The following is a 27,245-nucleotide window of genomic DNA, read 5'->3' on the forward strand; positions in this document are numbered from 1 at the left end:
TGAGTATTTTTTCCTATTGAAACCCAAATTCCTGTTTTTGGTTCTTGATTATTTGATCTTAAAATCTTGAGCATAAGCTGCCTAATTCATTTGTTTTTTCTGCTGATTTTCATTACAGATAAAGCAGTTATATTTTAAATTCATTTGTTTTTATTGAAACACAATTTCCTGTTCTTGTGTACTGTTTTTTCGTACTTTTTAAACCATTTTATCGTAAGTATTTCCAAAGTTGAAAACAAACAGATTTGTTGTTTTCTATCATGCCCAAGTTACATATGATTATTGTTTACTTTATTTTTTTTTGTCATGTCTAATGCAACTTGAATTTGCTAAATTGGATCATGGTTTTGCAAATGAAATATCCTTAAACTTTAGCAAGTTTTATTTAGCTTTTGACCAGTTGATTTCAATTTAAGAACTTGCTTGCATTTTGTTCCTTAAGGCACGGTTGAATGTTTAATCCTTGTGAACTGTTTTGTCACTTTTTAATCCATTCAACCATAAGATTTTCCAAAGTTGAAAACAAGCAATTCAGAATTCAGATTTTGTTGTGTTCTGTCATGTTTGAGTTAGATATGATTATGGTTGTAGTTTTTTTTCCTTATATAATCCTTCTTTCATTTGCTAAAATGGAGCATCTATTTAATTCAGATTTTGTTGTGTTCTGTCATGTTCGAGTTAGCTATGATTATGGTAAGTTCAGTTTTTTTTTTTAAATCTTACATGGTGCTAAATTGGATCATCTGCTTAATTCAGATTTTGTTGTGTGTGTGTGTGTTTTTTTTTTTTTTTTTTTTTTGTATATGTGCTAGAATGGATCATCTTTCAATGTGCTAAATTAGACCATCTATCTTTAATTGCATTGCTTTGAATTGGTATGCTCTAAGCTTTTGTTGTTTCATATTTTTTTAATTTGTTTATTGTATTAGGTTATACATAGGGAGATGATTTTTTTTCAACCCCCCAGGATGGATACACTTCCCTCCGTGATTTGACGTCAAAAAGCGTTAAAGTCTCCCCTTAGGGCCCGTTTGGATACCTCCCATTTTGTATTTGGATTTGGAATTGAGTTTTGAATACAAATTGAATAGATCCAAGTAATTCAAAAGATTAATATAAATTTGAAATTTCACAATCCCAAGTTAACTGCCCAACAAGAACAATTACATGATATAGAGAGAGAGACTGTATACTTTGAATTAAGAGAAAAAGGAAAGTCATTGTGTTTCCATAATTGTTGATCCTTTTTATGGTCCATTCTGAAAATGAATGATTTTTTTTAATTAGAAGCAATTGGAGTTATAATTTGTGTTATCCTTTAATTACCTTTTAAAGTTTATTAGAACTTATTGATTATTGTGTAACCACCATTGTTCCCCACGCCCTCTTGCGAGCAACACATTCAGATGATTCTCTTGGCTTTATCGGATACTAATACAGGTCAGAAAAAGTCCATTGTTGGGATGGTTATGATTGTCCATTCATTCTTTTTGAGCTACATACAATCCATGTGTAGTCTCATTACATACAAATATGCTACAAAAACCAAATTAGAGAGTACTTGATAGTTGATGTTGAAGATACATTGATCTGATGGACCACCACCTAATCTTATTATACTTTCTTCAAACATCCCTAATCAATTTTCTGCGATATTAATATTCTTGGATGCTGAAGACCATCCACGCAGGGGCCTACCATGTCAATGGACCCGATCATTTTACACCCATGTGGCTTATGCAACCGTCGTGGATCATCATACATCCCTAATTCAACACAGTCCACCAGACCCACCTTCATAAATGACACCAAAAGAGTTCATACCATAGTTTTCTTAGTGGGAAGTGAGTGCACAAAGTGATCCGGGAAGCATAAGTTGGAAAGAGGGATTTATCCCTCTTATAATCTCTGACGTCCCTCTGTTTATGAGTCCTTGATTTGAATCAGGGTTGGTTAGATGTGGAAAATGAAGGTTTTTGGTGGAGTATTAGGATTGTTAGATGGTGGTTGAAGTTCCTCATTGGAGGTCTAAGGAGGCTATTGGAAATGGAGGTTTTAATTTGGAAAAATAGTTTAAAAAATGCAAACATTAGGTTGTATTGTGAATCAAGGGTACATTTTGTTTTTTAGTAAAAGAAGGGTTGTCAGGTACTTTTAGAAGAGGCTTAGGACAACAATACCTTCCTACCTCTTTTTCCCTCCACCTTTTTGCTCATTTCCCAATGCACTTTTCACCTACTCTTTCACATTTTCCCTCCACCTTCTTCTTCCTCAAGCCTTCCCAAACGTAGGAAACTCCATGAAAGGCCATGAAAGCTTGCCATTGCCACCTTTTGTAAGCTCTATCTCCATTGGCTTTTGAAAGAAAACCCCATTGGTTCTCTTGAGTTTTCTTTGGGTGCTCCGAGAGGTCCATTTTCCACAATTTAGTGTTTAGATTTTAGATGTCTTGTTCATGTTTTTTTGTGATTTTGTTTATTCTCATCCTCTCTATAGTGGTGTATTTGTTTGGTTATTCTCATCTCTCTCTCTCTCTCTCTCTCTCTCTCTCTCTCTCTCTCTCAATTGTTCAATGGTTCACTGGTTCAAAAGTTCTAAATGTTTCAATGGTTGTAAACCCATTATCCAACCTATTTGGTTTCTCTATTTAGACACTCATAAGAACCCATTCATACAGTTGAAACTACTATGTAGACCACAGAACCACAATTTAGTGGTTCCAAGGGTATAAATAGTGGTTCCAAGAGTGTAAATAGGGATTCATGCATTGTAAAAGTGATCATAAGTGTATTAAAAGTGGTTTAGGTACTCATAATCAATATGTATACACTTGGAATCATTACGTAAATCTCAAAACCTCAGTTTAGTGGTTCCAAGAGTGTAAATAGTGGTTCCAAGAGGAGAAATTAGGGGTTCATACATTGTAAAAGTGATTATGAGTGTATTGATAGTGGTTTAAGTACTCATACTAAGTATGTATACAATCGGAACCACAATTTAGTGGTTTGAAGGTTGCGAAAGTGATCGTGAGTGTATTAATAGTGGCTTAGGTACTCATAATGAGTATACGTGCAATCAGAACCATTACGTAGACCTCGGAACCACAATTTAGTGTTTCCAAGAGTGTAAATAGTGGTTCTAAGAGTGTAAGTTATGGTTCCAAGAATGTAAATTATGATTCCAAGAGTGTAAATAGGGGTTCATGCATTGCAAAAGTGATCATGAGTGTATTAAAAGTGGTTTAGGTACTTATGTATGTATACACTTGGAACCATTACGTAGACCTCGGAACCACAATTTAGTGGTTCCAAGAGTGTAAATAGTGGTTCCAAGAGTGTAAATTATGGTTCCAAGAGTGTCAATAGGGGTTCATACATTGTAAAAGTGATCATGATTGTATTGATAGTGGTGTAGGTACTCATACTCAGCATGTATACAATTGGAACCACAATTTAGTGGTTTTGAAGGTTGCAAAAGTGATAATGAGTGTATTAATAGTGGCTTAGGTACTCTCAATCAGTATGTGTACAATCAGAACCATTACGTAGACCTCGGAACCATAATTTAGTGGTTCCAAGAGTGTAAATAGTGGTTCCAAGAGTGTTAGTTATGATTCCAAGAGTTTAAAAAGGGATTCATGCATTGTAAAAGTGGTCATGAGTGTATTAAAAGTGGTTTAGGTACTCATAATCCGTATGTGTACACTTGAACCATTACGTAGATCTCGAAACTACAATTTAGTGGTTCCAAGAGTGTAAATAGAGGCTCATACAGTGTAAAAGTGATCATGAGTGTATAGATAGTGGTTTAGGTACTCATACTCAGCATGTATACAAAAAGTATTGTACGGCAATGATCCGAACCGTTCATTTGTTGGGCCACACGATAACAGGTTGTGCCCAAAAATCATTACCATAGAATTATCCTAAGTAGAATTATCCTAAGTTCCTAACTACCCTATTTATAGATGCCTCACAAGTCACACCATATAAAATCTCGTTAGAAAATAACTCCCATTTAAAAAAATAAGGGTTTTGCTAACAAGTACCCTTGAGGAGTGCCCTAAGGGCACATGTTAAGGGAATAAGGGGCATTTAATTGCCCTTGGGATCTTGATTTTACACATGTTTTGATAAATAAAATCCCAAAAGATGTGTAGAAAATCTCAAATTATGTGTAAAATCATGATCCTAAGGGCAATTAACACCTACATTTCAAGATCGGAGGGTTAGTATCATCCTGTGGTGATGGACTACAGGGTGCTACTTTTTTAAGTTGTGGACCAATAAATGAATGGTTTGGATCATCCGTGAAGTTGACCCACTGTAGTTTTTCAAAAATAGTGGTAAGGGATGCCAATGACCCAGGCCTGGGCTGAACTTTGGAGGGAAGCCCTCTTACTCATTCAGAAATCTCCTGACAAAAAGTTTGATCTAGAAAAGCCAAATCTAGAAATAGAGCAGGGAGATGGAGATCATTCACCCAATCTTCTTCCCATGTATTTCAAGGCCTTCATTGGCAAGAGAGTGAATCTCTCATGGCTCATAGAAGTTGTGAGTTGCCTCCTATTCTTCAAAACTGTTAACATGAGAAAAAACTGCCTTACAAGATTTGTCTAGCTAATTAGGCTTATTGATAGAAAGGTAATTAAAAATTATCAGAAAAGTGAGGTCTAACCGAATCAAAAGATTCAGCAGAGTAAATTGAACTAGCACGAACAGCAGAAAATCTATTGAAACTTTTGGGCACGCACGCAATGGACTGCACCCTTTGGTTATAGGAAAGAAAACTAAGACCTTCGGAAATGTGAATTTCTGGCTTTCAACAAGCTTATCTTCTTGACTTCCAAAACCCATACACAATCAGTTAAATGTTCAATAAAATTAGGAGTGCCAATGTTAAAAAAAAAGGAGTATGGAGCTCATATTTATAAAGAAAATAACTAATACAAATCGAACTGTTGGAAGTAGTAACTGAGGCATATTGAATAGGTAAACCCAAGTAGTCCTCTTGTTTCAATGACTCAATGAAACTGTTACTGATGCTTATCTATTTTATGGAGATAGAAGAAAGCTTTTATTTAAATTAGCTACTGTTGTTTTAGAGAGCCTCTCTCTCTCTCTCTCTCTCTCTCTCTCTCTCTCTCTCTCTCTCTCTCTCTGCCATTATATGGGAGGTAGTTATAGTTGGCAAACTATAACGACCTCTAGACAATCCATGCAACAGGTTAATTCAAGATTTGCCATATCTAAGGTCATCAAACTGGGCCACCAGAATCTTATTGATCTAATAATCTTATTGATGCCAACGTCATGTTAAATACTCAACAGCTAACTATGAAATATTAAAATGATTAGGTGACTCTCAATCAGATTAGCACATTTGACTTCGGATTAAAAGGTCATGGGTTCGACTCCCACAGTGCTCAGTGTAAGATAAGCCATTCTTCTTTTGTTTTAAAGCGAGGCGGCATCTCCTCTTGTATTATTTTCTTATTATTAATAAAATTTAAGGTGCCGCCTCGAGTTCCTTGATAAGTATCCACTAGGGTTGCAACTCGGGTCGGGCGGGTCGGGTTTTGGAGAACTCAACCCTACCCGAGAAATATCTCGGGTCGGGTTTTTTTTTTCGGAAAACCCACGATTCCCAAACCCGGGCCCTACCCATGATAAATCTTGGGTCGGGTCGGGTTTTTCCACGTTGACGCAATTTTTTAAGGAAAATTCTTGTTTGGCAAGGCAACTCAACTCATAGAAGCAGAAATTACACTCACATTACACTTGAATCAAACAATGATGTAATTACACTCACATCACACTTGAATCAAACAATGTTGTAATCAAACAATGTTGTAATTACAATCAAACAATGCTGAATCAAACACTTGAATCAACTCAACTCATAGAAGCAGAAATTACACTCACATACACTAATAGTGGGTGCTTGAGTTTTCACTTTTAACTTTTAACTAACAATAGAAAAAAATTTACATACTATAACTTATGTAACTCGGGTCGGGCCCCTTCAAACCCGGCTCGACCCGAGATTCATGCGGGCTTTTGAATGCTCAACCCGGCTCGACCCAAAACCCATGAAACCTGAACCCAACCCAGGCTATTTTCGGGTCGGGTCGATGCGGGTCGGGTAAAACCCGGCTCGAGTTGCAGCCCTAGTATCCACCCCATGACTAAAATGATAGTATTTGTTTATCTTTTTCTGTTTCATAGAACATATGACCTAGTAAACTATACCTATGTTACATGAGAAAATCTAAAGTTTAGCCGACCTTAATTAACCAATAATAAGGTTGTTTTCAACTGATGAGAGGAAAAAGATAAACTTGATGTGGACAAGATACCTAAATCAGATCCCAAATCTCATAATTTGCTGGTATATGAAGTGTACAATGTAGTCAATCCTAGATTCATACCAGCAACCCTCCCCTTCAATATGAGTCAAACAAGAGATTCACATTCACAAGTAATATGATGTCCTTATTTCTATGGTAGAAAGATATGGTTTGAATATAAGAGTTTCTGTGGCATGAAATATGACTAAATCTTCCTATGCAATCAATTTTGTTTTTCAAAATCTTAGACTATAAAATTGACCCAGTGATAGCCCTGACCTCATACTAAGCTATCAAACATGTAATTTAGAGTTGCTTCTATCCAATCTTATTTGGATCTCTCTTCAGATTACAAGTCAAACTTTTTGTTCTTATCTATTATAATAGTAGATTTTCCTCAGCCATATCTTGAGTCAAGAAGATGTGAAAGCGCATTTCTCTCTATAAATACAGAGCAATCATGGCTTGCTGTCAACAGCTGAAATTGAACGATTTCTAGACGTAGAGTGTGGGAACCACATGTGACATGGCAGCCATCGGAAACTATGCCAACTTGGTTATGACTTGAAAAGACACTTGGAGGTAGGCGCGCAACTATTCATCATATTTTCGATGTTTGAAAGATATAGAGGTTGGTAGAACTATTGATGGAAAACAACATTTAACTCGCCCAAGTCTACCCAATTTTACCTCAGCTGAGTTTTTTTTTTTCCCATCAAGTCAGCCAAAAACTCCTTTGACTTGCCCGAGTTTATGGAAAATTGAGGGTGTCAATCACTGACTTAAGTCGACCCCTTTTTACCTTGGCCGAGTTCTAGTGTGAGTCCAAGTTCTTAGACAGTGCAAAATGTAGATGGGAGCACAATTACAAAAGACTTCTTTTTCATCTTTGAATCCATTCTCTCAACTCAACTCAACTCAACTCAACTAAGCCTTTGTCTTGGGGTCGGCTAATGAATCCTTTAGAAAATTTTCATTAAGAAGGTGAAAGGATCTACCCGGCTCAAATTGACTAAGTCATTACCTGACACTAGTTGGGTTCGTCTACATGGATCATTTTCTTCCATTCTATCATATCTAAGGTCATGTTCTTTGTTATATTCCTAGCCTTCAAGTCTTTCATCACTGATCCTACCCAAGTTGTTTTCAGTTTGCCCTTACCTCTTTTTACTCCATCAACTTGGCACGAGTCACTTCTTCTCACTGGAGCATCCAAATGCCTATGTTGGATATGCCTTTAGATGCTCCGGTGAGAACATATGGTTTTAGCCAAGGTTTAAAATTTCGGTTTCGGTACCGGTTTCGGACCTCGAAATTTCGGTCGAAATCTGGTACCAAACCCGAAACTAATATTTTATTCAATATTAAATTTCGGTAATTTCGATCAAAATTTCGGTGAAATATTAAATTAATATTAAAAAAAAGATTTTTTGGGTCAAATTTCGAAAAAACCGAAATTTCGACCCAAATAAATGACCGTTTCGGTTTTTACCCATTTCGGTGTCGGTCTTTCGGTCTGAAATTTTGGATTTCGGTCGAAATTTAAAACCATGGTTTTAGCAAACTTGTCGTCATCTCTAGTCATGTTCTCACAGGGTAAACACCAAATTCTTAGAGTAAGTAACATGTTTTAGCTCCAATTCCTTCTTAACATCTCAAGTAATGGTTTGCCCCCACTTGGAACAATCATACCTAACTAATAAAGGCATAAGGCAAGTTCTATTTCTATTCCCTTGCTCAACATTTCCACCCACTTTGACAAACGCACTTTGACAAACAAAATGTAGAAAAATCGATTGGCCTAATCCGATCTGTTAACGAGCAAAGGAATCAAGAAAAAAACAAGCTTCGAGAGTCTTTAACGTGTTGTTCGGTAACAATACTTACATCTAGGGGTGATGATCCAATTATTTCACTACGAGAAATAGATAACAAAAGATTTCAAGAGATTAATCCCAAATCCTACAACCCATAATCTTCTTCTCTCTATATCTCTCCATCTAAAGATATTAAATAATAAATAAAATCAAGATTTTTGGGTGAAATTCCTTAAATTGAAATTTCGTTCAAAATTTGGTAACGTTTCGGGTATGCCTGATTTTGATTTCGGTCTCGACCGAAACCCGAAATTTTGGATTTTGATCGAAATTTAAAACCATGCAAGAGAGTCTCACTTTCATGGAAACAAGACACCAATCCCAACACAACAGGTTGAAATGCAAAGTCTCATTTTTAGGTAAAGACAAAGAATAGGGGGTGAAAATGCTGGAAAAGTGAGTGGAAATATCATTTCCCAATTGATAAATAAGATACTTGTTTTCGTGTGTACAAATGCATCATGGTTGTAGGCATGTACTATTCCCCTTGACTTACTTTCAAATAATAAATTAACCCTTATATACGGGGAAATCATTACCCCCAAGTGCACTTGTCTTTATAAAAGAAATAATACATTAACCCTTGATTGTGTTTTATCTTTTTTAACCAAGGTTCCAACCAAAACGGAATTTCCAACCCCTATATTTTAGAGACCTTGAGTTCAATGTTTTGTGTGGGATTCAAAGAACTAGTCAGAGAACGTGATTTCCTCTAGGTTAGTTGGGATGCAAAAACCTTAACACTCCTCATCCTAAATGGGAATCAAATACAACCCAAGCTAACAAACATGGAGATAGCTACAGAGAATATAAAAGAAACCCCCAGAGGCAATCTAGACAACTAAGCATGACAAACAAATCAACCTACCAAAAAAAATAAAAAAGTGAAGCCAATAAGGTAGGCCATGTGAAGAAGCAAACTAGCATGTAATGGAAGTTGGTCACTGTCTTTTCATAGACAGTTCTCATGGATTGGTCCACATGGAGGAAAAGTGACCCTTCCATGGAGATTGAAAAATTCAGATTATTGGAAGAACAACAAATAGAAATTTTTTTAGGGGGGTACAGCTAATGCTAACAGGAAACTAAGATGGGTAGTTTTTCTAGTGCTTGATATGATCAGCTTCTGTAGTATGTAAGATTATATAAAGACAGAAAACAAGAAAAAGCCAACAAAATTCCTCAATATGAGGGAAAAGAAATTGAAAGGTATAGCCTAAAGGGGTCTCTTTCTACTAGATCATTATTGCTTGTAAAGTGATGGTTTGCTCTAATCTAGGATATTCATTACTATTGTTTTCATTCTTTGTCAGAGAGAGAGAGAGAGAGAGAGAGAGAGAGAGAGTAATCAAAAGGCAAATTGAAGATAGAATATGGTTATTTAAAAAGGGCTAGGCAGCAATTTAAAAATGGTTAGGCAGCAAGGGGGTGAGGAGGAAAAACATTTCCATGTTGATGTTGCCCTCTTCTTTGGGAGCATTAGGTGGGTGCATGATCCAACCCCATAGAGAAAAATATCATTTCCAATAACATTGTTATTCATAATTGGTGGGGATGAATCTCTTGTACATACTTCTCTAGACAAAACACTCACTACACATTTGTTTTGTAAGGCCCATGATCATCCATTCAATATTTTGTGTAAAACATTCAAAAGGACAAACCCCTTGTCTTAAACAATACATCCAAGTTGGAGGACACCCAAATCAACCTTAAGATCTTGCTCATCAAGACATCAACTACATGACTTGTAAGGTTGCTCACTCGCCAACCAGATCACCGATCCCATTAGTACAACTAAGACACATTGGTGTCAATGTGAGCAATCAACCTTAATGCATTATGCTATGGCCCGCAGATGAAGACAACATATCGCTCTGCGTCTAGTACAACTCATGATATCCCACATCTCCCTTGCATTTTACTTTGCATTACCCTTCCTCTATGTCTATTACAGCTCATGATATTCCAAATCTCCCTTGCATTTTACTTTGCATTACCCGTCCTCTATCTGTCTTGATGGGGCTTACAACAAATTGTCCTATCCACTTCCATCCATGAAATTAACAAGTGAGTTGCACACTACATTTGTCCTCTCTCACTTGAATTTATCGCAAAATTAATTAATTTGTCACAAACACATTAAAAATTAATGTTTTGTTCGCTAAATTTGCTTTTTATCTGAAAAATACATAAAGTTTTGAACACAATCGTGATTTCTTTCAATTATTTGCCGATTTTTGTAACTATGGAGAGTTTATTTCTTATGAGACTCTACTAAGATGAACTGATTCGGTTAGCTAGGTGTGTCTAACAATTTAAGGGTGACCAAACTGCAATAAAGTCTTGGGTTGGTGAATGATAGATAATAAGAGCATAAAGTTTTGGCAACTTTGAAGCTGTCAGGTTAGGAGTTAGGACCACCCACCACTGTTCTAGTGGATTGCTATGGGTGCTTAGGTTTGAAAGCTCAAATCTTATTGGGCCCAACATCAAAGGTTTTGCTCTCCCCAACTTTCAGTTGTTCCAAAAGAAATAAATGAAGTGAAAAAGGGTATGTCTGCCTCTTTAACAGTTGGCAATGTTCCATGATAAGGATTTAGGGCTTTGTGCCCTATAGAAAAAAGAGCAGGCTTATTGAAGGACACTAGCCCCACCGATCAAGGTCAGTCTCTGCTAAACTAGGGTGTCTATAAACCAAGAAAAGGGTGATAGAAAATGGGCACGTCTCTCTCTCTAAATATTTGGCAATTTCCTCAACCTCCACTACTCAAAATAAAAGAGGTTTGGGAGAAGGGCCTTTTCCCTCTCTAAATAGATGAACATATCTCTACTATAGGTGTTAAGGCTTTGGGCACTGTTAAAAAAGAAAAAGATTACATTCTAGCATATTCAACTCCTGATGCATCGGTGAGGATTACATCATTCAAGGGGGGGGGGGGGGATCTAAAGTTGGGGAGGATCGATACACCCTTACATTGATAATCGAATTTGGAGAGAATATCTGCAGCTTTGTTTGCCTCTCTCCATGAGTGAGATATATCCCAAGAGTCAAAATGCTGAAGGATCGAGCTGAGTGAATCCATAGTCCCTAAGCTCCTCCACGGACATTTTTGGATGCCTTTAGCAACACGCACAGCATGAACGGAATCATATTCAATCCATATATGTCTGGTGTTGAGCACCGTGGCCAGTTTTACTCCATGAAGAACGACCTCAATTTCCAGCTCATGAATGGCAGCAGGTGGGAATACAGAGAGAGTAGCATCCCAGTGGATCCCCTGAACTGTTTCGTATAATGCCCCCACGGATCCTCCATCGGAGCTTAGAGACGCATCACAATTCAACTTCTGATGGAGCCCATCCGGCGGAAGAATTTGGTGGGCTTTTGTTTATGAAAAAGAAGGAGGTTAAAATGTGATGCGATCTTGATCGCAAGATCACTCTAACTATCTTGAAGCTTCAGGTGCAGCACTTTGATACGCATGGACAGAAGAATGCTACTGAGAATATCTTGCTTGTGGGAGGCCTTACCTTCAAACACTCTTTGGTTTCTTTCAAGCCAAATAAAGTAGATGGTACCAGAGAATGGAATCTTTGCAGTGGTAGCAGCTTGAGTGTTTCCTTTAAATTTCTTCCGTATCCACTCCTCTTCTGCAATGAGGGAGGTGAATTGCTTTTTTCTATCAGAAATCCCCCGAAGGAGGGTACACCATACCCATGCCGAGAAAGAACAAGAGAAAAAAAGGTGATCCCTCGTTTCCCGGTCAAATTTACAGAGAGGACAGCGGGAATCAGCAGAGGAAGAAAGAAAATGAAGTCTATCTTTTGTTGACAGCTTGTTCTGGATCGCTTGCCATGAAATGAATCTGTGCCTAGGAATGTTGCCTGGAAACCAGATTGAAGAGAACCATTCAACCTTTGGGAGATGAGGGCAAAGAGAATTCCAGGCACTCCTCAACCCCAGCTTACCTACCAAAAAAAAAAAAAGAAGGGGCTTTGGGCACTGTAGGACACTAGTCCCACCACCAGATGGCCAGTCTATGGTAAACTAGGGTTTCTATAACCCCCGAAAAAAGGGGATAAAGAGGGAGAGAAATAGGGATGTCCCCCTCTAAATAAATGGTTAATTCCCTTAATTTCATTGCTCCATAAACAATCAATTGAGGGAATAAGGGCATTGTCCCTCTCTAAATAGATGGTCATTACTCTAGTATAGGGTTTAGGGCTTTGGATTCTATAGTGAAAAAAAGTAGGGCTTATTAATGGACACTAGTCCCACCACTGAAGGAACAATCTTGAGTGACTTGGGGTTTCAATAACCAAAGAAAGGGGAGAAACATACCCTACAACCTACACAAACACCAAGTCCCTACAACTCATAGGTGGGCTTCTCAATTAGGGTTTTGTCCAACTGGGATCATGAGACAAAAGAAGCAATCGATAGGTACCACACCCACTTGCCCTAGTGAAAGGGCATTCCATCTCAAAGTAGCCTCTTATTTAATCTTTTGTTTGTTAAACTTCAGTAACCTAGAAATAAACCACTTACATAACCCTAATGATCAAATAATCCCCACTTGCACTAGTGAAAGGGAATTCCATCTCAAAGTAGCCTCTTCTTTAAATTTTTTTGGTTAAGCTTTGCTTATCTACAAATAAACCACTTACATAACCCTAATGATCAAATAATTGAGTCTACGTTTCATGAAAAATTTCTGACTATTTTATCATTAACAGACTAAGGTGTGAGGCATTTTTACTAGCAATTAATCATCCAGAGCCTAACCTAAGTTAAAGTTAAATCCAAGGTCCCCCACAGCTTATCTAAGGGCTCTAAAAATGTCTGGGAGAACTGATATGGGCACTTCCTTGCTTCAATAATGGTACTTTACTCAGTACTTTACACTTTTCTAATTTTTTAGGTTGTTATATTTCTATGGCCTGTTTTTTTTGGATTTTGAGAACCGATTGTATGTCCAAAACTGATTATTGGACTCAAATTTACGTTTAAATTAATTTTGAGCCCAATAACCAGTTTTGGAGTCACAGTCAGTTCTCAAAATCTAAGACAAACGGGACCTAATGAAGGTGTTCTTAAGAGCTAATCCAATAAGGGAATAATAAAATATAGAGTGCCATTATCAAAACAAGTGCATTTAAAATGGGTGAAAAAATAGAGAGAATTAAATATAGAGTGACTTGGTAATAGGTTACTTGGGCGGGGGAGATAACATCATGGGGGATTCTTTTTTATGGGCCGTGGGCAATGTGGTGGGCCATCCCACCTCTCCCAAATCCCTTTCATACAAGCTAACACTTGCGATTCGAATCTCACCATATTTGGTTGCTTCTCAAAGGCAAAAGTGCCTGGACACCTTGCACGTGCTCCCCCTTCAAAACTTCTACCCCATTTCTGATTTTACCACAAAAAAATTTCATCCAAGAGAAAACTACAGGTATCACCATTTTCCTCAACTTCTCTTACCAACAACAATGTAAAATTCACTCGGGAGAAATATGGGAAGATGAAAACTAAAATAACAAGGCTACTGATGTTAGCAATGTTGGGACCCAGGTAGAACTCACCCTCAAAAGCTAGCCATTAAGGGGAGGGTGCCCAAGTCCTTATAAGCTCATCCACATTCAATCACTTTTCCAATGTGGGATCTTTGCTTTTTCTTGGAATCCCCAATAATCTTCCCCTCCTCCACCCATAAGCAATGTGGACAATCTTGCCTGTCCACAAGTGAGCAACACGGGAACTACGAAATCTTCCCCATTGAGTTTTCTCCATCCTCGAGGGTATAATAGGGTTACCGAGATCTTTCCCGAGGATTTTTCTTCCATCCCCGAGGGTAAACATGAGTTACCAAACCCATGCTATGATATCACTTGTTGGTAAAACCGGACCCACATCAACCAGACCCGAAAAAACCATGGATCGGGTTCAAATAGCTCGTGTCTTGGGTTAGGTCGGGTTTAAAATCTTTAAGCCCGACCCAAGGTAAAACCCGTTGTCTTTTTAAAGAGCCGCATTAATCTTGTCATCATATACCTGTTTTCTTTTTTCAAACCATTCCAAAATGTGGCTGGGGGCTTGCAGGCCCTCCCCACATTGTGGCTTGCTGAAATCTCTACCATACAAGTTGTTTGTGTAATGGTAATTGAAGCTTTGTTAAGTGCCGGACTAGGCCCCACTGTGGATGGTGATGTAGGACGGTTTCTAACACGTTCTAGACTATTCTTGATTTCTAGCATTTTCTATTTTGTTTGCCTTCGTTTCTAGCACATTCTAGGATATTCTTGCACTTTCTATTTTAAAATTTTTAACTTGGGTATGAAGCAATAGTGTAGTGCCTATAAATATAGGACAATAGAGTTGTATTAGACATATTGAATTGAATAAAATTATTTCTATTGCTTCTTTCCTTGTGGATTCAAGAGTTTACTCCTTTGGATTCAAGAGTTTTATCAAAGAAGACAGTGTTCTTCTTCTATTGGGTTGAAGACGGTGTTCTTCGCCTTTTCCGTAAGCTTCTGCCTACATTAGATGGGGCCATAATCCATAGATTGCACCATTTAGACAATCCTTATTGCAGTTAACGGATTTAGTCTCTTGAATGTGAGCCACTGGACTTTTTAATTCTAATGTCTCCTTGCAAGTAGGGCTGCAACTTAATCAGGTTGGCTTTTTGGCTGATTTTGTCTTATTCATTTAATTCATCTGAGGTGTTGTTCTATCATGCAAAAGCTAGCCGTGAAGTGGCTTTCTGCGAAACTGCCTAGCAAGATAATAATAATAATCAGGGATTTGCTAGGCAATTTTGCAGAAAGCCATCTCACAAGTAATTTTTGCAGGAGAGAATAGCCACACAGGCTCATTCGATCGAAGTGTTAAAGTATAAAAGATAAATAACGCCTTTCTCCAACAACTTAAGTTTTGGAGAAGTTGGTAAGTTAACATGGTATCAGAGCCAAGGGTCTCGAGTGCAAACCTTCCAGATAGCAAAACTCCACATGTGATGGTTGGCCCAGAGTGGGACCACATGTGCCACGTGTTTGCCAAGTGGGCCACACGTGCGGGAGAGTGTTAAAGTATAAAAGATAAATAACGCTTTTCTCCCACAACTTAAGCTTTTGAAGAAGTTGGATGTGAAGCATTGCTCACTTCCTTTGTTGCTTATTTGCAAGCCATCAATTCAACAATTGGAATAATTCGATAATTGTACCATACCAAATAATGGGTCGGTAACACTAATGCCCCGCCGGTGGACCTAAATACCGTAACAAAGCCTAATACCCTCGCTTTGCAATTTCTTCCTAAACAAGGTTACTATTTGAAATTTCAGCTTCGGAAACTCGGTTAATTGAAAATGTTGCTTCGGGAATTATTTCGAGACGTTTCATAAGTTAAAAAAGAGATCAAAGCGCAAAGCTCTAATAAGATTTGTTGAAACGAGATCAATGCACACGAAGCAAAAGTCAAGAATCACAAACCACAATCCAAAACCAAGATGAGGAGAGAAAAATAATTCTCTTGAATATATTCCGAAGCACCACAACCGTAAACCCTCTTCTTCTCTTCTATTAGCGTTATTGATGTTTTTCCCACCTATTATTCAAGTTTGGGCATTTGCCTTTTAATAAACAATAACTAAAGATAAACGATAAAATCCTATTCTAATTGTAACACTTTCTAAAACCTAAACTTTTAACTTTTAGAAACTAAACTAATTTTCTAATTCTACAAATTAGGAACTAATTAAAATAACACTCCAACAAATTACAAACTTCTTTAATAGCCAATATTAAGGTCCATGTGGGCCCGCGTCTGCCTGCACGCCTGCCCGCGTGGGCCTGGCCGATGCCGTAGAGAGCTGTCGATGACTCTCAACACCATATCTGCTCCAATAACAAAACATTGTTTTACCTTAATAAAAGAATATATTCTATGTGGGTATCCTATTTTGAGTAGAAGTTATGAATATTTGATGTTTTACTTTATAAAAGAGTGCTCATTTATTTAATATTTTCCTTAAGGGTTAATTACATCCTCTTTGCAAGTAAGGGATTTCATTACTAGCTATGACATTATGTAGACCAGCTGGATTCATGAATATGAATTTTGAATATCCTTCAAATCAGTTAAAATCTCTTTCAACTTTAAATCAGATAGCTTCCATCACCCCTTTAAGCTTATCTCTATGAAGGCTGTAATCTCATATGAAGGTACAGATTAGGGTCTCCCTCCAATATCTTGCAATTTGTCGTTGGGAAAGTAGACAAAAAAAACCTAGGAGTGGCCAGTACCATGCAGCTTTAATTTTATTTGGCTGGATTTGAACATCTTTCTCGTTTGTTTTTATATTGATGTGTATGTCACTTATAAGTAACACTCATTACCCTTTCCTCTCTGTTCCTTTGTGGTTGAGGAATATCCTTCGTTTTTTCCTCACAAAAGGTCAAAACCTTAATCGATCTTAATTAAAGATTGAGATTTAGTCTTAGATTATAGTATCTTGCCCAAGTAAAATTTAAGCTTCTAAGATTAACAAAATGGGTACTGAGGAAACAGTCATTCAATTTGCCGAAACTAAGGGCGTGTTTGGCAAGGCTTCTCATTCTCGCTTGATTAGATGAGCAGAAATGGATTAATGAGAATTGTTGGTAAGAATCTCATTTTTTAGTCAAAGTAGAAGGTGAAAATTGGGAAACCTGCTTAGCACGTAGGGTAGGCAAACAGGATTTTTGGGTTCTTTTTTCTTTCCTCTACACCTAAAAAAAGTGGAAGAATCCCATTAAATAATGGTTGCCGAACATGTCCTAACAGTACTTAAGCTCATAATTTGTGAGTGGATAACAATAATTTGATGGTACCAACTGGGGTCCTCTTTGGGTAACGTTAAAAAATTATTTGTATATTATTTTATGGGATTTGCTAGGCAATTTTGTGGAAAGATATTTCGTCGATGTCTTTTGCATTATAGAACAGCCACCTGAGATGAATTAAATGAATAAGACAGAATCTGCCAAAAAGTCGACCTGTGGCTGTTCTCACATGCAAAAGCCAGCCGCTAGATGGTTTTCCGCGAAATTGCCTACCAAATCTCCTAATTTTATATGCATAGTTTTGTTTGCAAATAATGGTTACAATAGTTTTAGGCTACTGCTATCAGTGCGATCATATTTTGATAATAGGACAAATTCACTTCGTTTTACAGGTTTTAACTAGCTGTCAAAAGCTATTACGATTCCCAAAAGTTCTCAGCAGCCAATATGTGTGTTCCCCTATTATCAGAACATAATAATGCTGGTATCAGGAGCACACTTTTATTTCTATCTTAGTTAATGGATTTCAAATTTTGGGACCGAGGGGCCGAGCGCGAGCTTCGTCCAGAGCTTGACCAGGGGGTGGTTGAGTGCGCAGCTAAACTCTATACATAAGGTAATAGGAGTCGTGGACAGATGGACCACTTACCCGAATAAAAATGGAAAGGGGAATAGAGCTTAGCCCTTTAACCAGCGCTTATCGAGGGAATTGCTTCTAAGCCGACAAAGTTGTATTCAAGAGGAAACCTGATACTTGCCTTTGTATGATTTGACAGTGAGAGTTTATTAGCTAGAATGGGTCTTGTAATGTTTTTTTTTTATATATAAGAAATGTATTTCAACTGTGTTCAAATTCTAATTTCAAACACAGAATAGTGTTTTTTGATTAAAAAAATGGTTAATATTGATTATGTAAGTTAATTGTAAGCTTGGGTTCATTCTAGAGAGCCCAAACAAAAACCAGAGTGCAAAGTAATGTATCATAGTGTTGGAGGTTCCATGCAAAAGCAAAGATCTCACATCGGAAAAGTGAATGGATGTGGAAGGGCTATTAAGGACTCGGGCATCTTCTCCTGAACGGCTAGCTTTTAAAGGGTGAGTTCTACCTGAGTCCCAACTCTTTTGGTGTATGTCTATACTCATACTTGGATGTCTTTAGCGTGTTTTGGTACCACTTGCAGGGATTTTCGTAGCATGATTCAAGAACTTTTGGTCATTGAATCTAGATCGTTGCTCATCGAAATCATGCAAATAGAACAAGTAATTTTAGCATTGGACCCCAGTTGATGAACATTATTGATCATGTTGACATCAATTCTAATCATCTAATTTGAGAACTTTTGCTCGTTGAATCTAGATCGTTGCTTATCAAAATCACTCAGATAGAACGAGTTAGCAACTTCATATTGGACCCACTTGATGAACATTATTGATCATGTTGACATCATGTCGGTGGGCCCTATTATTTGCATCTCATAGAAGCTCTTGGCTTGAGTGAACCTAATTGTTTGAAATCTTTCCATCTGTAATTAGCAATCTGTTGTACTTCGTCGGCATTATTTTAAAGGAAGATCGTTTCCCTTTTGGAAAAAGCCAACCCTTTCCAGCTTTTACTTCTTCATGAGATAATGACATGATAAAAATGAGGCCCATTTCAATAGCTTGTCATTGCATTAATACCCTTTCACGAAATCCAATGTTGATGGCACACAGCATGTAAAAAAAGGTTAAAAAAAATACACGAGTATAAAAGCAAAGCTACTGTAAAAAAAAGTGCTTGATTTCACAGCTTCTTGAGAGTTAAAAAAGGGAAATGTTATCAGCACTACTGTATTTTGATGAGGGCACTCCTCACTTTATTAAAAGCCCGCACCATAGGATGATCCAAACCGTCCATTAGATGGGCCACAGCCTAAATAGGACGATCTTAATATTAGAGGGTTGATCCTAGGCCTCTATAGATCGGAGGGTTAGGATCAACCTATGGAAATGATTTTTGGGGCACAACCTATTTAGGCTGTGTCCCATCTAATGGATGGTTTGGATCATCCTATGTTGCGGGCCATACAGTACTTTTCATAAAGTGAGGAGTGCCATCATCAAAATACAGTAGTGCTGATAACATTTCCCTAAAAAAAACAACTAATAATAGAGGGAAAATATTATAGTATGTACTATGTAGTATACTGAAAAGAATAAGTTCAAAACTGCATATATTGTAGCATATAATGGGCTAATGGCAAGGTACTAATATATGAAATTTTCTATGGTGTAACCCCGTATAGTCCAGTTTTATTTCAAAAAGTACTGTACGGGACACACTATAGAATGATCTAAACTGTCCATTTGATGGGCACAACTTATTATCATTTCCACAGGATGTTCCCAACCGTCTGATCTTATGTGTTTTTCTTCTTTAGCTCAGAGGGCTACGATCATCCCATGGAAATGATTTTTTGGGCACAACCTATTTACATTGTAGCCGATCAAATGGATGGCTTGGATCTTCCTATGGTGTGGCCCATACAGTACTTTTTGACAAATAATGGACTATAAGGACTTGCACTATATAAAAAGTCTGGGAAATGATATCAGCACAACCATATTTAATAATTGAATAAATCTCACTTGTCTTTTCTTTTTTAAGTGGCTTCTTAGAGCTTTTTGTGAACTGTAATAACCTTTGACAGCTCTTTAAAGCCTAAAAGACAAGATGCGTTAGTGAAAATATCAAAACATAGTTGTGCTTATATCATTTCATCATATAATCTCTCTCCATATTGCATTTGAAGAGAGAGAAAAATTCCAATAGGTAAGAGAAGATATGAAAACTCACATCAATCTTGGTGTCTGGGAATGGGGTCCTCTTAGGATTCGAAATCAGGGCAGAAAATTCTCCCACCCACATTTCTATAAATACAGAACAGTGGTACAAGATCCATCTCTGGCAGACTTTCTTGTCTTCAATTATCTTTTATCTGGCTTGTGTTTTTTATCTCCTTGACGGCCTTTTGTCCAACTGAGATAGGAACCAAGGAAACAAAGAGAAGTATAGGAGAGAGATAAATAGAGGTGTTTTGTTTTGTTTGGTACAAACAGAGCATATCAACAGAGATAATGGAGTTGAGGGTTCACATGGGTACTTTTTCTATGTGACAGGTTCTCCTTTTGGGCTATTAATGCTCTCCTTTCTCTCTAGAAATGCAGAACACACATTTGGTTTTCTCAGTTCCATTGAGTTTTCTTTTTCTCCTACTTTTTGTCTCTGTTTCTCTGTTTTTTCATTCTTGAACTCAACCGTTTTTTCATCTGACAAGTTTTTCTTTTTTGTGGGTTCTATTGAGTGATTGTAGGCCATATTTTGTTTTGGTTTTATGAGTTTTGTTTCATTGAGTCTTCTTGTTCTCAATCGTTTTTCATTCCTTCAATTTCTCAGTTTTGTAAAATACATCTTTTAATAGGTTAGAGCTTTTCTTCTTTTTTCTTTTGCAAAAATTAAAGAATTTTGATCTCCGCATGGTTAAAGGAAAAGAACCCATGGTGGGTTTTTCTGGGTTTACTATTTTCTTCTTGCTGAACTCTTGTTTTTCCTTGTAAAAAGGTTACTTTTGATTTTTTCTTGTTGAAGTACAAAGTTCTCAATTTGGATTGTTCTTGTCATCCCTTGCTTTTGCTTATTTGAATTTTCTTTCCCTTTTTCCCTTCCTATTTCTGCATTTCCAAAGCAACCTTGATTGATGGGTTCCATGTATTTCTATACTATCAAGGTCATGGTTAAAAAATAAATGATAGGGTTTTATTAGTTTTTTCATACTTTACTCCTTTTTTTTCTCTCAATTCCCTCCTTGTAGAAATCACCCTTCCATCTAGACTTTTTCCTCAGTTTTTTTCCATGGAGTTTGTTTTGTTCTGTTCTAGAATCAATGTCCTTGTTCTCCTTTTTGCCCTTTTCTCACCCTTCAAATTTATTCAAAGCCCAATGGATTTTGGGCCTTTGAATTTTCTCCAACCCACAAACACATCATCTCTTGACTTTGGAAGGATTTTCTTTAACTCCCCTTTTGCAGTTCTCAGACCCCAAACCCCCAAAGAAATATCTCTTCTTCTCACTGTTCTTTCATCTCCTTCATTCAGTAAGGTTACTGTTTCTGCAAGAGGAGCAGGGCACTCTATCAATGGCCAAGCTCAAGCCATCAATGGCATTGTTATTGAGATGGATTCCATGGCTTCCTCCATTAAAATCCACCGTAAAATCGATGGGCTTTCTTACGCAGATGTAAGTGGAGGGACTCTCTGGATAGAGCTGTTGAAGGAGAGTTTAAAAGAGGGACTTGCACCAAGATCATGGACTGATTATCTCTATCTCACCATTGGTGGGACTCTCTCTAATGGTGGAATTAGTGGGCAGACATTTAAATATGGCCCTCAGATCAGTAATGTACTTCAACTAGATGTGGTTACTGGTATTTATCCATCCAATTATTCATTATCCTTTTCCTAAATTGAGCAATCATCATCAATCTCAAATGCCTGGATTGTAACTTTTTTATCTTTTGGGTTTTATGAGATTTTGATGGGTTTTTTTTTAACTTTTTGCAGGGACAGGTCAGCATGTGACCTGCTCATCCTTCCAAAGTCCAGACCTATTCCATGCAGTTTTAGGTGGGCTTGGTCAGTTTGGTATAATAACAAGTGCAAGGATCCTGCTGGAAGATGCTCCTCTAAAAGTAAGGACAGATCAGTACCTTTTTTTTCATTTGCTTTAGTAGGTTTAAAATTTAACTTGGGTAATTTTTTCTCAGATGGGTTGTTTCTGTTTCTCACAATTTTGATTAATTTGGTAATAACATGGTTAGTTGATGTTTTTCTGATTAATAACTTGGTAAATTTTCTTAGATGGGTTGTTTCTGTTTTTTACAATTTTGATTAATTTGGTAATAACGAGGTTAGTTTTTCTGATTAATTAATAACTTGGTAATTTTTTTTTCTTAGATGGGTTGTTTCTGTTTCTTACAAGTCTGATTAATTTAATAATGACGTGGGTACATTTTTCTCAGATGGGTTGTTTCTTTTTCTTACAATTCTGATTAATTTGGTAAAATTAACATGGTTAGGTGAAGTGGGTCAGAGCCTTCTACAATAATTTTCAGATATTCATCAAGGACCAAGAGCTTTTGATTTCAATAGCTGACATGGTGGATTATGTTGAAGGATTTATGGTATTAAATGAGCAATCTTTGCACGGTGCCTTCGTATCCTTCCCTACCAATTTGGATTTCATTCCACAGTTCCATGCAGACAGTTCAACTGTTTACTACTGTATTGAGTTTGCTGTTTCCTATCACCTAAGAATGGAATCCAATGTGGATCAAGTAATTCATTTACTCATCTTAATCTCTTGGTTTAGTTTTAAACCTTTTTTACTTCAAAACCACCCTGTTCATGACTAGTGTTTTTTTTTTTTTTACAGGTTGTGGAGGATATTTCAAGGCAACTGAGCTTCATGCCTTCATTTATTTACAATGTTGAAGTCTCTTACTTTGATTTCCTCAATAGGGTCAGAATGGAAGAGATGAGTCTAAGGAGCAGAGGGTTATGGGATGTCTCACATCCCTGGCTAAACTTGTTTGTGCCCAAGTCAGGAATCACAGAATTCAGAGATCTTCTGTTAGAGAGTATCTCACCAAGTACCTTTGAGGGTCCTATACTCGTATATCCCATCCTAAAAGACAAGTAAGAAAAAAACTTCTCTATTCTTGTTAGATTAAAATATGGCTACTGATATTGGCACTACAATGTTTTGATAATTGCACCAACTCACCATGTCTTTTCCTTTTAATTGGCTTTCCATAGTTTTTTTTAGAACTGCAATAAATTTTGACAGCTCATTAAATAATAGAAGACGAGATGAATTAGTGCAATTATCAAAACATGGCAGTGCCAAATATGTTTCTGATCATGAATTTCTGCACCTCCTTTTTCATTTTAAAGATGAAATGAGAAGGTTTCATGGAAATAACTATTTTACACTTGTGAATTGTGATTTTAGAATAGTTCCTTCACTACAAAGATTTGTTCTTTCACCCAATTCACAGATTTATAGATTTGGGTCTTTTATTTTATTAGCCTTTTCTTTCCCAGATTAGGAAATAGAATTCTGTTCTTATATATTTAGACTGAGGTTGACATCTTGGCCTTTTTTTGCAACCTTAAAAACCCTAGCTGAACTTTTACCCAAAATATTCAATGCTCTCTGTTGCGGCTGAGCATCTTAAAATGGGGGTTTCTTGTCACCTCTCTCTCTCTCAAGATATCAGCAGACTTTGGATGTTCTGGTCTGCTTTATTTCAGAAAAAAAACACGCTTCTCAAGGTGGGTTTCTTCTGAATCTCTGATTTTACTTCTCCTACCCAATCTCAGCTCTGTTTCCTGTTCCTCTTATCAGAACATGGTATCCCATCTTTTATTCCTTTTTTATCTCTCCCTCTCTCTCCATTTTTTTGTGTGTTTACCAAAGAAACTTGTATTGGTAGGGGAGGGGATTATAATAGCCTTTAATAGCTAATTAGCGTAAATAAGTGCCAAAAGAAGAGTTGGTAGGCAATTTATATCCGAGACTTTTCAAGCAAGAGGAATGCTCAACTCATCGGCGCCCTGGAAAAATGAGATGAGAGGGGCCACGATTGGATTTTGATAGTTGCACTAACTCATCTTGTCTTTTATCATTAAACAGCTGTCAAGGGTTACTACAGTTCCCAAAAAAGCTCTCAAAACCAATTTCAAAAGAAAAGACAAACTGAGTTTGTGCAATTATTAAAACATGTTAGTGCTTACCTAACTATTTTCAAAACGAAAACCCGTCTATAGATAATTGCACTAATGATATCAGCACAACCATGTTTTGATAATCGTACTAATGCATCTTTTATTATAGGGAAAAATACATATACGCCCCCTCAACTTTCTGACATTTTCAACGTTAACCTTGACTTTTCAAAGTCATCAACGACACACGTTTATTTTCAATAACCTTATCTGATAAATTTTGAACTGTAGGGTGAAAAGTTAGGGGTCTACTTCATGAAAATGTCATTGACGGGTATTGACGGGTGTCTTTGATGACTTTGAAAAGTTAGGATTATCATTGATAATGTCACAAAGTTGAAGGGGTGTGTCTGTATTTTTCCCTTTATTATATAAAGAGCTGTCAAAGTTTTATTACATTTTCCCCCAAAAGCTCTCACAAGTTTAAAAAATAAAATAAAAGACAAGCTGACTTTGTGCAATTGTTAAAAGAAAATGATATAAGCACTGCCATGTTTTGATATTTCCACTAAATCATCTTGTCTTTTAGTCTGATGATGCTTTCAAAAGGTTTTTACCGTTCCCAAAAAACCCTCACAAGCCAATTAAAAAAGAAAAGACAAGCTGGGACGGTGCAAATATTAAAACATGGTAGTGCTGATATCATTTCCCTTTTCCCCATCATTTTGATTTTCTCACTGACAAACTTTTTCAGGTGGAATTCCAACACGTCAGCAGTATTGCCGGAGACGGATTCCGACGGAGTGATCTACACCGTCGGTATACTCCGGTCGGCCAATCCCAACGGTTGCTCTCCCCAATGCCTTGACGCCATCTTACAACAGAACCGATATATCGCCGAAACCACTACAGGAAAGCGTATCGGAGCCAAGCAATACCTCTCTCACTATTCCCAAGAGCACCAGTGGCGCCAACATTTTGGCCGAAAGTGGGACCGTTTTTTGGCTCGAAAATTTGAATTTGATCCCCTCAACATTTTGGCCCCTGGTCAAGGGATCTTCAATAGGAAGTACAGTAAAAATCCCACCGTTCAAATCCAATAACTGGGTTTTTTCTCTCTTTTTTTTCTCTTCTTTTGTTTTTGCTAGAGAGATTTTCGTAAAAACAAAAAAGGAATTGTGGAAAGGGGTGATGGTATTATTTTTGGGGTTTTAGATTCTACAGATGCCCTTCAAAATGGACATGTGGCTGCAGAAGAAACTTCAATAGGAAAACACTGCTATTTCTTTTTCTTTTGCTGGGTTTTTGCAGGAAATGATATCAGTCCAACAATGTGTTTTGATATTTTCACTTAATCATCTTGTCTTGTAGTATTTATAGTGCTGTCAAGGGTTATTTCAAAACAGATTATTAAAACATGGTTGTGCTGATATCATTTCCTGTTTTGGACTCACAATCGATTGGCATAATCTTAAATGAGAGTTCTTTGTTTCATTGTTTGGTTGACTGGCAATGGGTTCTCAAAATCCAAAACAAACAGAGCCAACACATATAAGGCTCCAGAATCCTTTTGACCGAGAAGTTAGAACGATTTGGTTGGTATAATGTTTGGGTGATGGCCCACATAACGGATGGTCTAGATTGATAAGTTGAAGATATATGGTAGATATTGTTTATGCATATTTACAAAAAGATCATGCAGTTGTTCATCTCATTTTGTGTGGCAGATACCGTGATGAAGAGAAAAACTAAGATTGTTAGCCCCTAAACCGATTTTGGGACTCAAATTACATCAGTTGACATAATCAGTTTGATAATCAGTTTAAGGGCTCACCATCGGTTGACATTATCTCAAAGAACAATGCCTACGCAGGAAGATAACAGGGGGAGAGAGAGTTTCAAAAGGCGGTTGATAAATTGACTCCGAAGATAGATTATCAAGACACGGGACTCTAAATTTCATAAATCTCCAGGTACAGTTGCATAATTACATTTTTTTCTTACCATCGATCTGTTGAGACCCACCTAATAATGGTTGGTGTAGATTTTTTTTGAACTTTTCTCGTTTTTTTTCGAGTTCTTTAAAAATGGGTTAAAAAAAAAACGAAGGTTCTTTTCGTGGAGACCCAGAAGGTAATTCAGTTTTTATTCCCCGGACCGTTAAAAACAAAAAATTTCTTTTTTTCCTTTGTTTTTCATCGGATCTCTATGTTGAAATTGTAGTTTAGATCCCCGCCAAGGTTTTAGACAGAAAGGAAATAAGATCTTTATCTAAATCCCATCTGTTAACCAGTTTTTCGGAAATTCTGTTTCTGATAATTGAACACCATTACTTGGGCCGAGATTATATGATAGCAAAAGCAAATATCTCACGTCAGATTTAGATTTGGATTTAGTTGACATTTTGAATTGGATCAGATCCTAAAAATTTCCAAATCAGCTACGACAGTGCAAAAATTCTGTGTATTGAATTCCTGCTGAAACCGCTTCAGCAATCAGATGTGTCGCAGTTGTGCAATCACATGTCGTCGATGAGCTGTCTCCGCTGAAAATTTGAGAAAAATCATATAATTTTTCCGTTTTTTTAGGATATAGAAATGCAATCATGTCTAAAGCTTTTGTATTTCATCATATAAAGTCATTTTAAGCGCAAAATTAGATCTATGACAAGCATGAGGAGATAAACTATGGTAGATCTGGAATTATTTTAATAAAAATATTGAAAACTATTGCGGAAGGAGGATATTCATTTGGTACTTTATGGAACCTTAAAATAAAATAAATTCTTCATAGTTTACGTTTGAATTTTCTTGGTCTTGACCTAGATTTTAAGATCTAGATACGAAGCTTATAGATCTAAACTAAAATAAGTAAAGGAAATATAGAAAAATTGAGTGAATAAATTGACAAGCTATATGGATTCTACTAAATATATAAAAGCATATATTTGTGTAAACATATTATTTTCTACAAAATTGATTATAAAAGCCCAACAATTACTCTAATATAAAAGATCATCATTGCAGAAAAATCTTCGAGTTCATACTTAAATCAAAAAGTGTTTTTATTAACTATTCTCTTCCTTTATTTTCTCTTTTCTATATTTCTTGAATTTTCTTGCCACTTATTTATAACCGATGACATGTCAAATAATGAAGTGAATTATTAAAATCATATATGAGATTATTAAATTGTATTGTAGCAAATAAACTCATAATACCAATATACTTACAGATGCGAATGCAAGTTTAGGTCTTTGGGTTTTTTAAGTTTCCTCCAATATCTGAAGTCTTTAATGAACTCTTAACATGTAAAATTCTTTTGAAAAGAAGTATATTAGAAAGCAATAGTGTAAAAAATCACTCATTGATGACAATTAATTCTTTTTTTAAGATGTTGAAGATGATACCTCTTCCTTCTTG

General features: G+C 36.7%; 1 protein-coding gene across 1 annotated transcript; it reads left to right on the forward strand.

Moving 5' to 3' along the window:
• Nucleotides 1–19,978: 19,978 nt before the first annotated feature.
• LOC143886809 (cytokinin dehydrogenase 3-like) lies at nt 19,979–25,317 on the forward strand. Its single transcript, XM_077390940.1, has 5 exons — nt 19,979–21,521; nt 21,658–21,785; nt 22,173–22,430; nt 22,529–22,791; nt 24,578–25,317. The coding sequence occupies exons 1-5, from the start codon at nt 20,951–20,953 to the stop codon at nt 24,924–24,926; spliced, it is 1,569 nt and encodes a 522-aa protein (XP_077247055.1). The 5' UTR covers nt 19,979–20,950; the 3' UTR covers nt 24,927–25,317.
• The last annotated feature ends 1,928 nt before the right edge of the window (nt 25,318–27,245 follow it).

This window comes from Tasmannia lanceolata, unplaced genomic scaffold (genome assembly GCF_043159265.1).
Source record: "Tasmannia lanceolata isolate RefF3 unplaced genomic scaffold, GAP_Taslan_0.1 ptg000011l, whole genome shotgun sequence".
In the NCBI taxonomy this organism is placed as follows: Eukaryota; Viridiplantae; Streptophyta; class Magnoliopsida; order Canellales; family Winteraceae; genus Tasmannia; species Tasmannia lanceolata.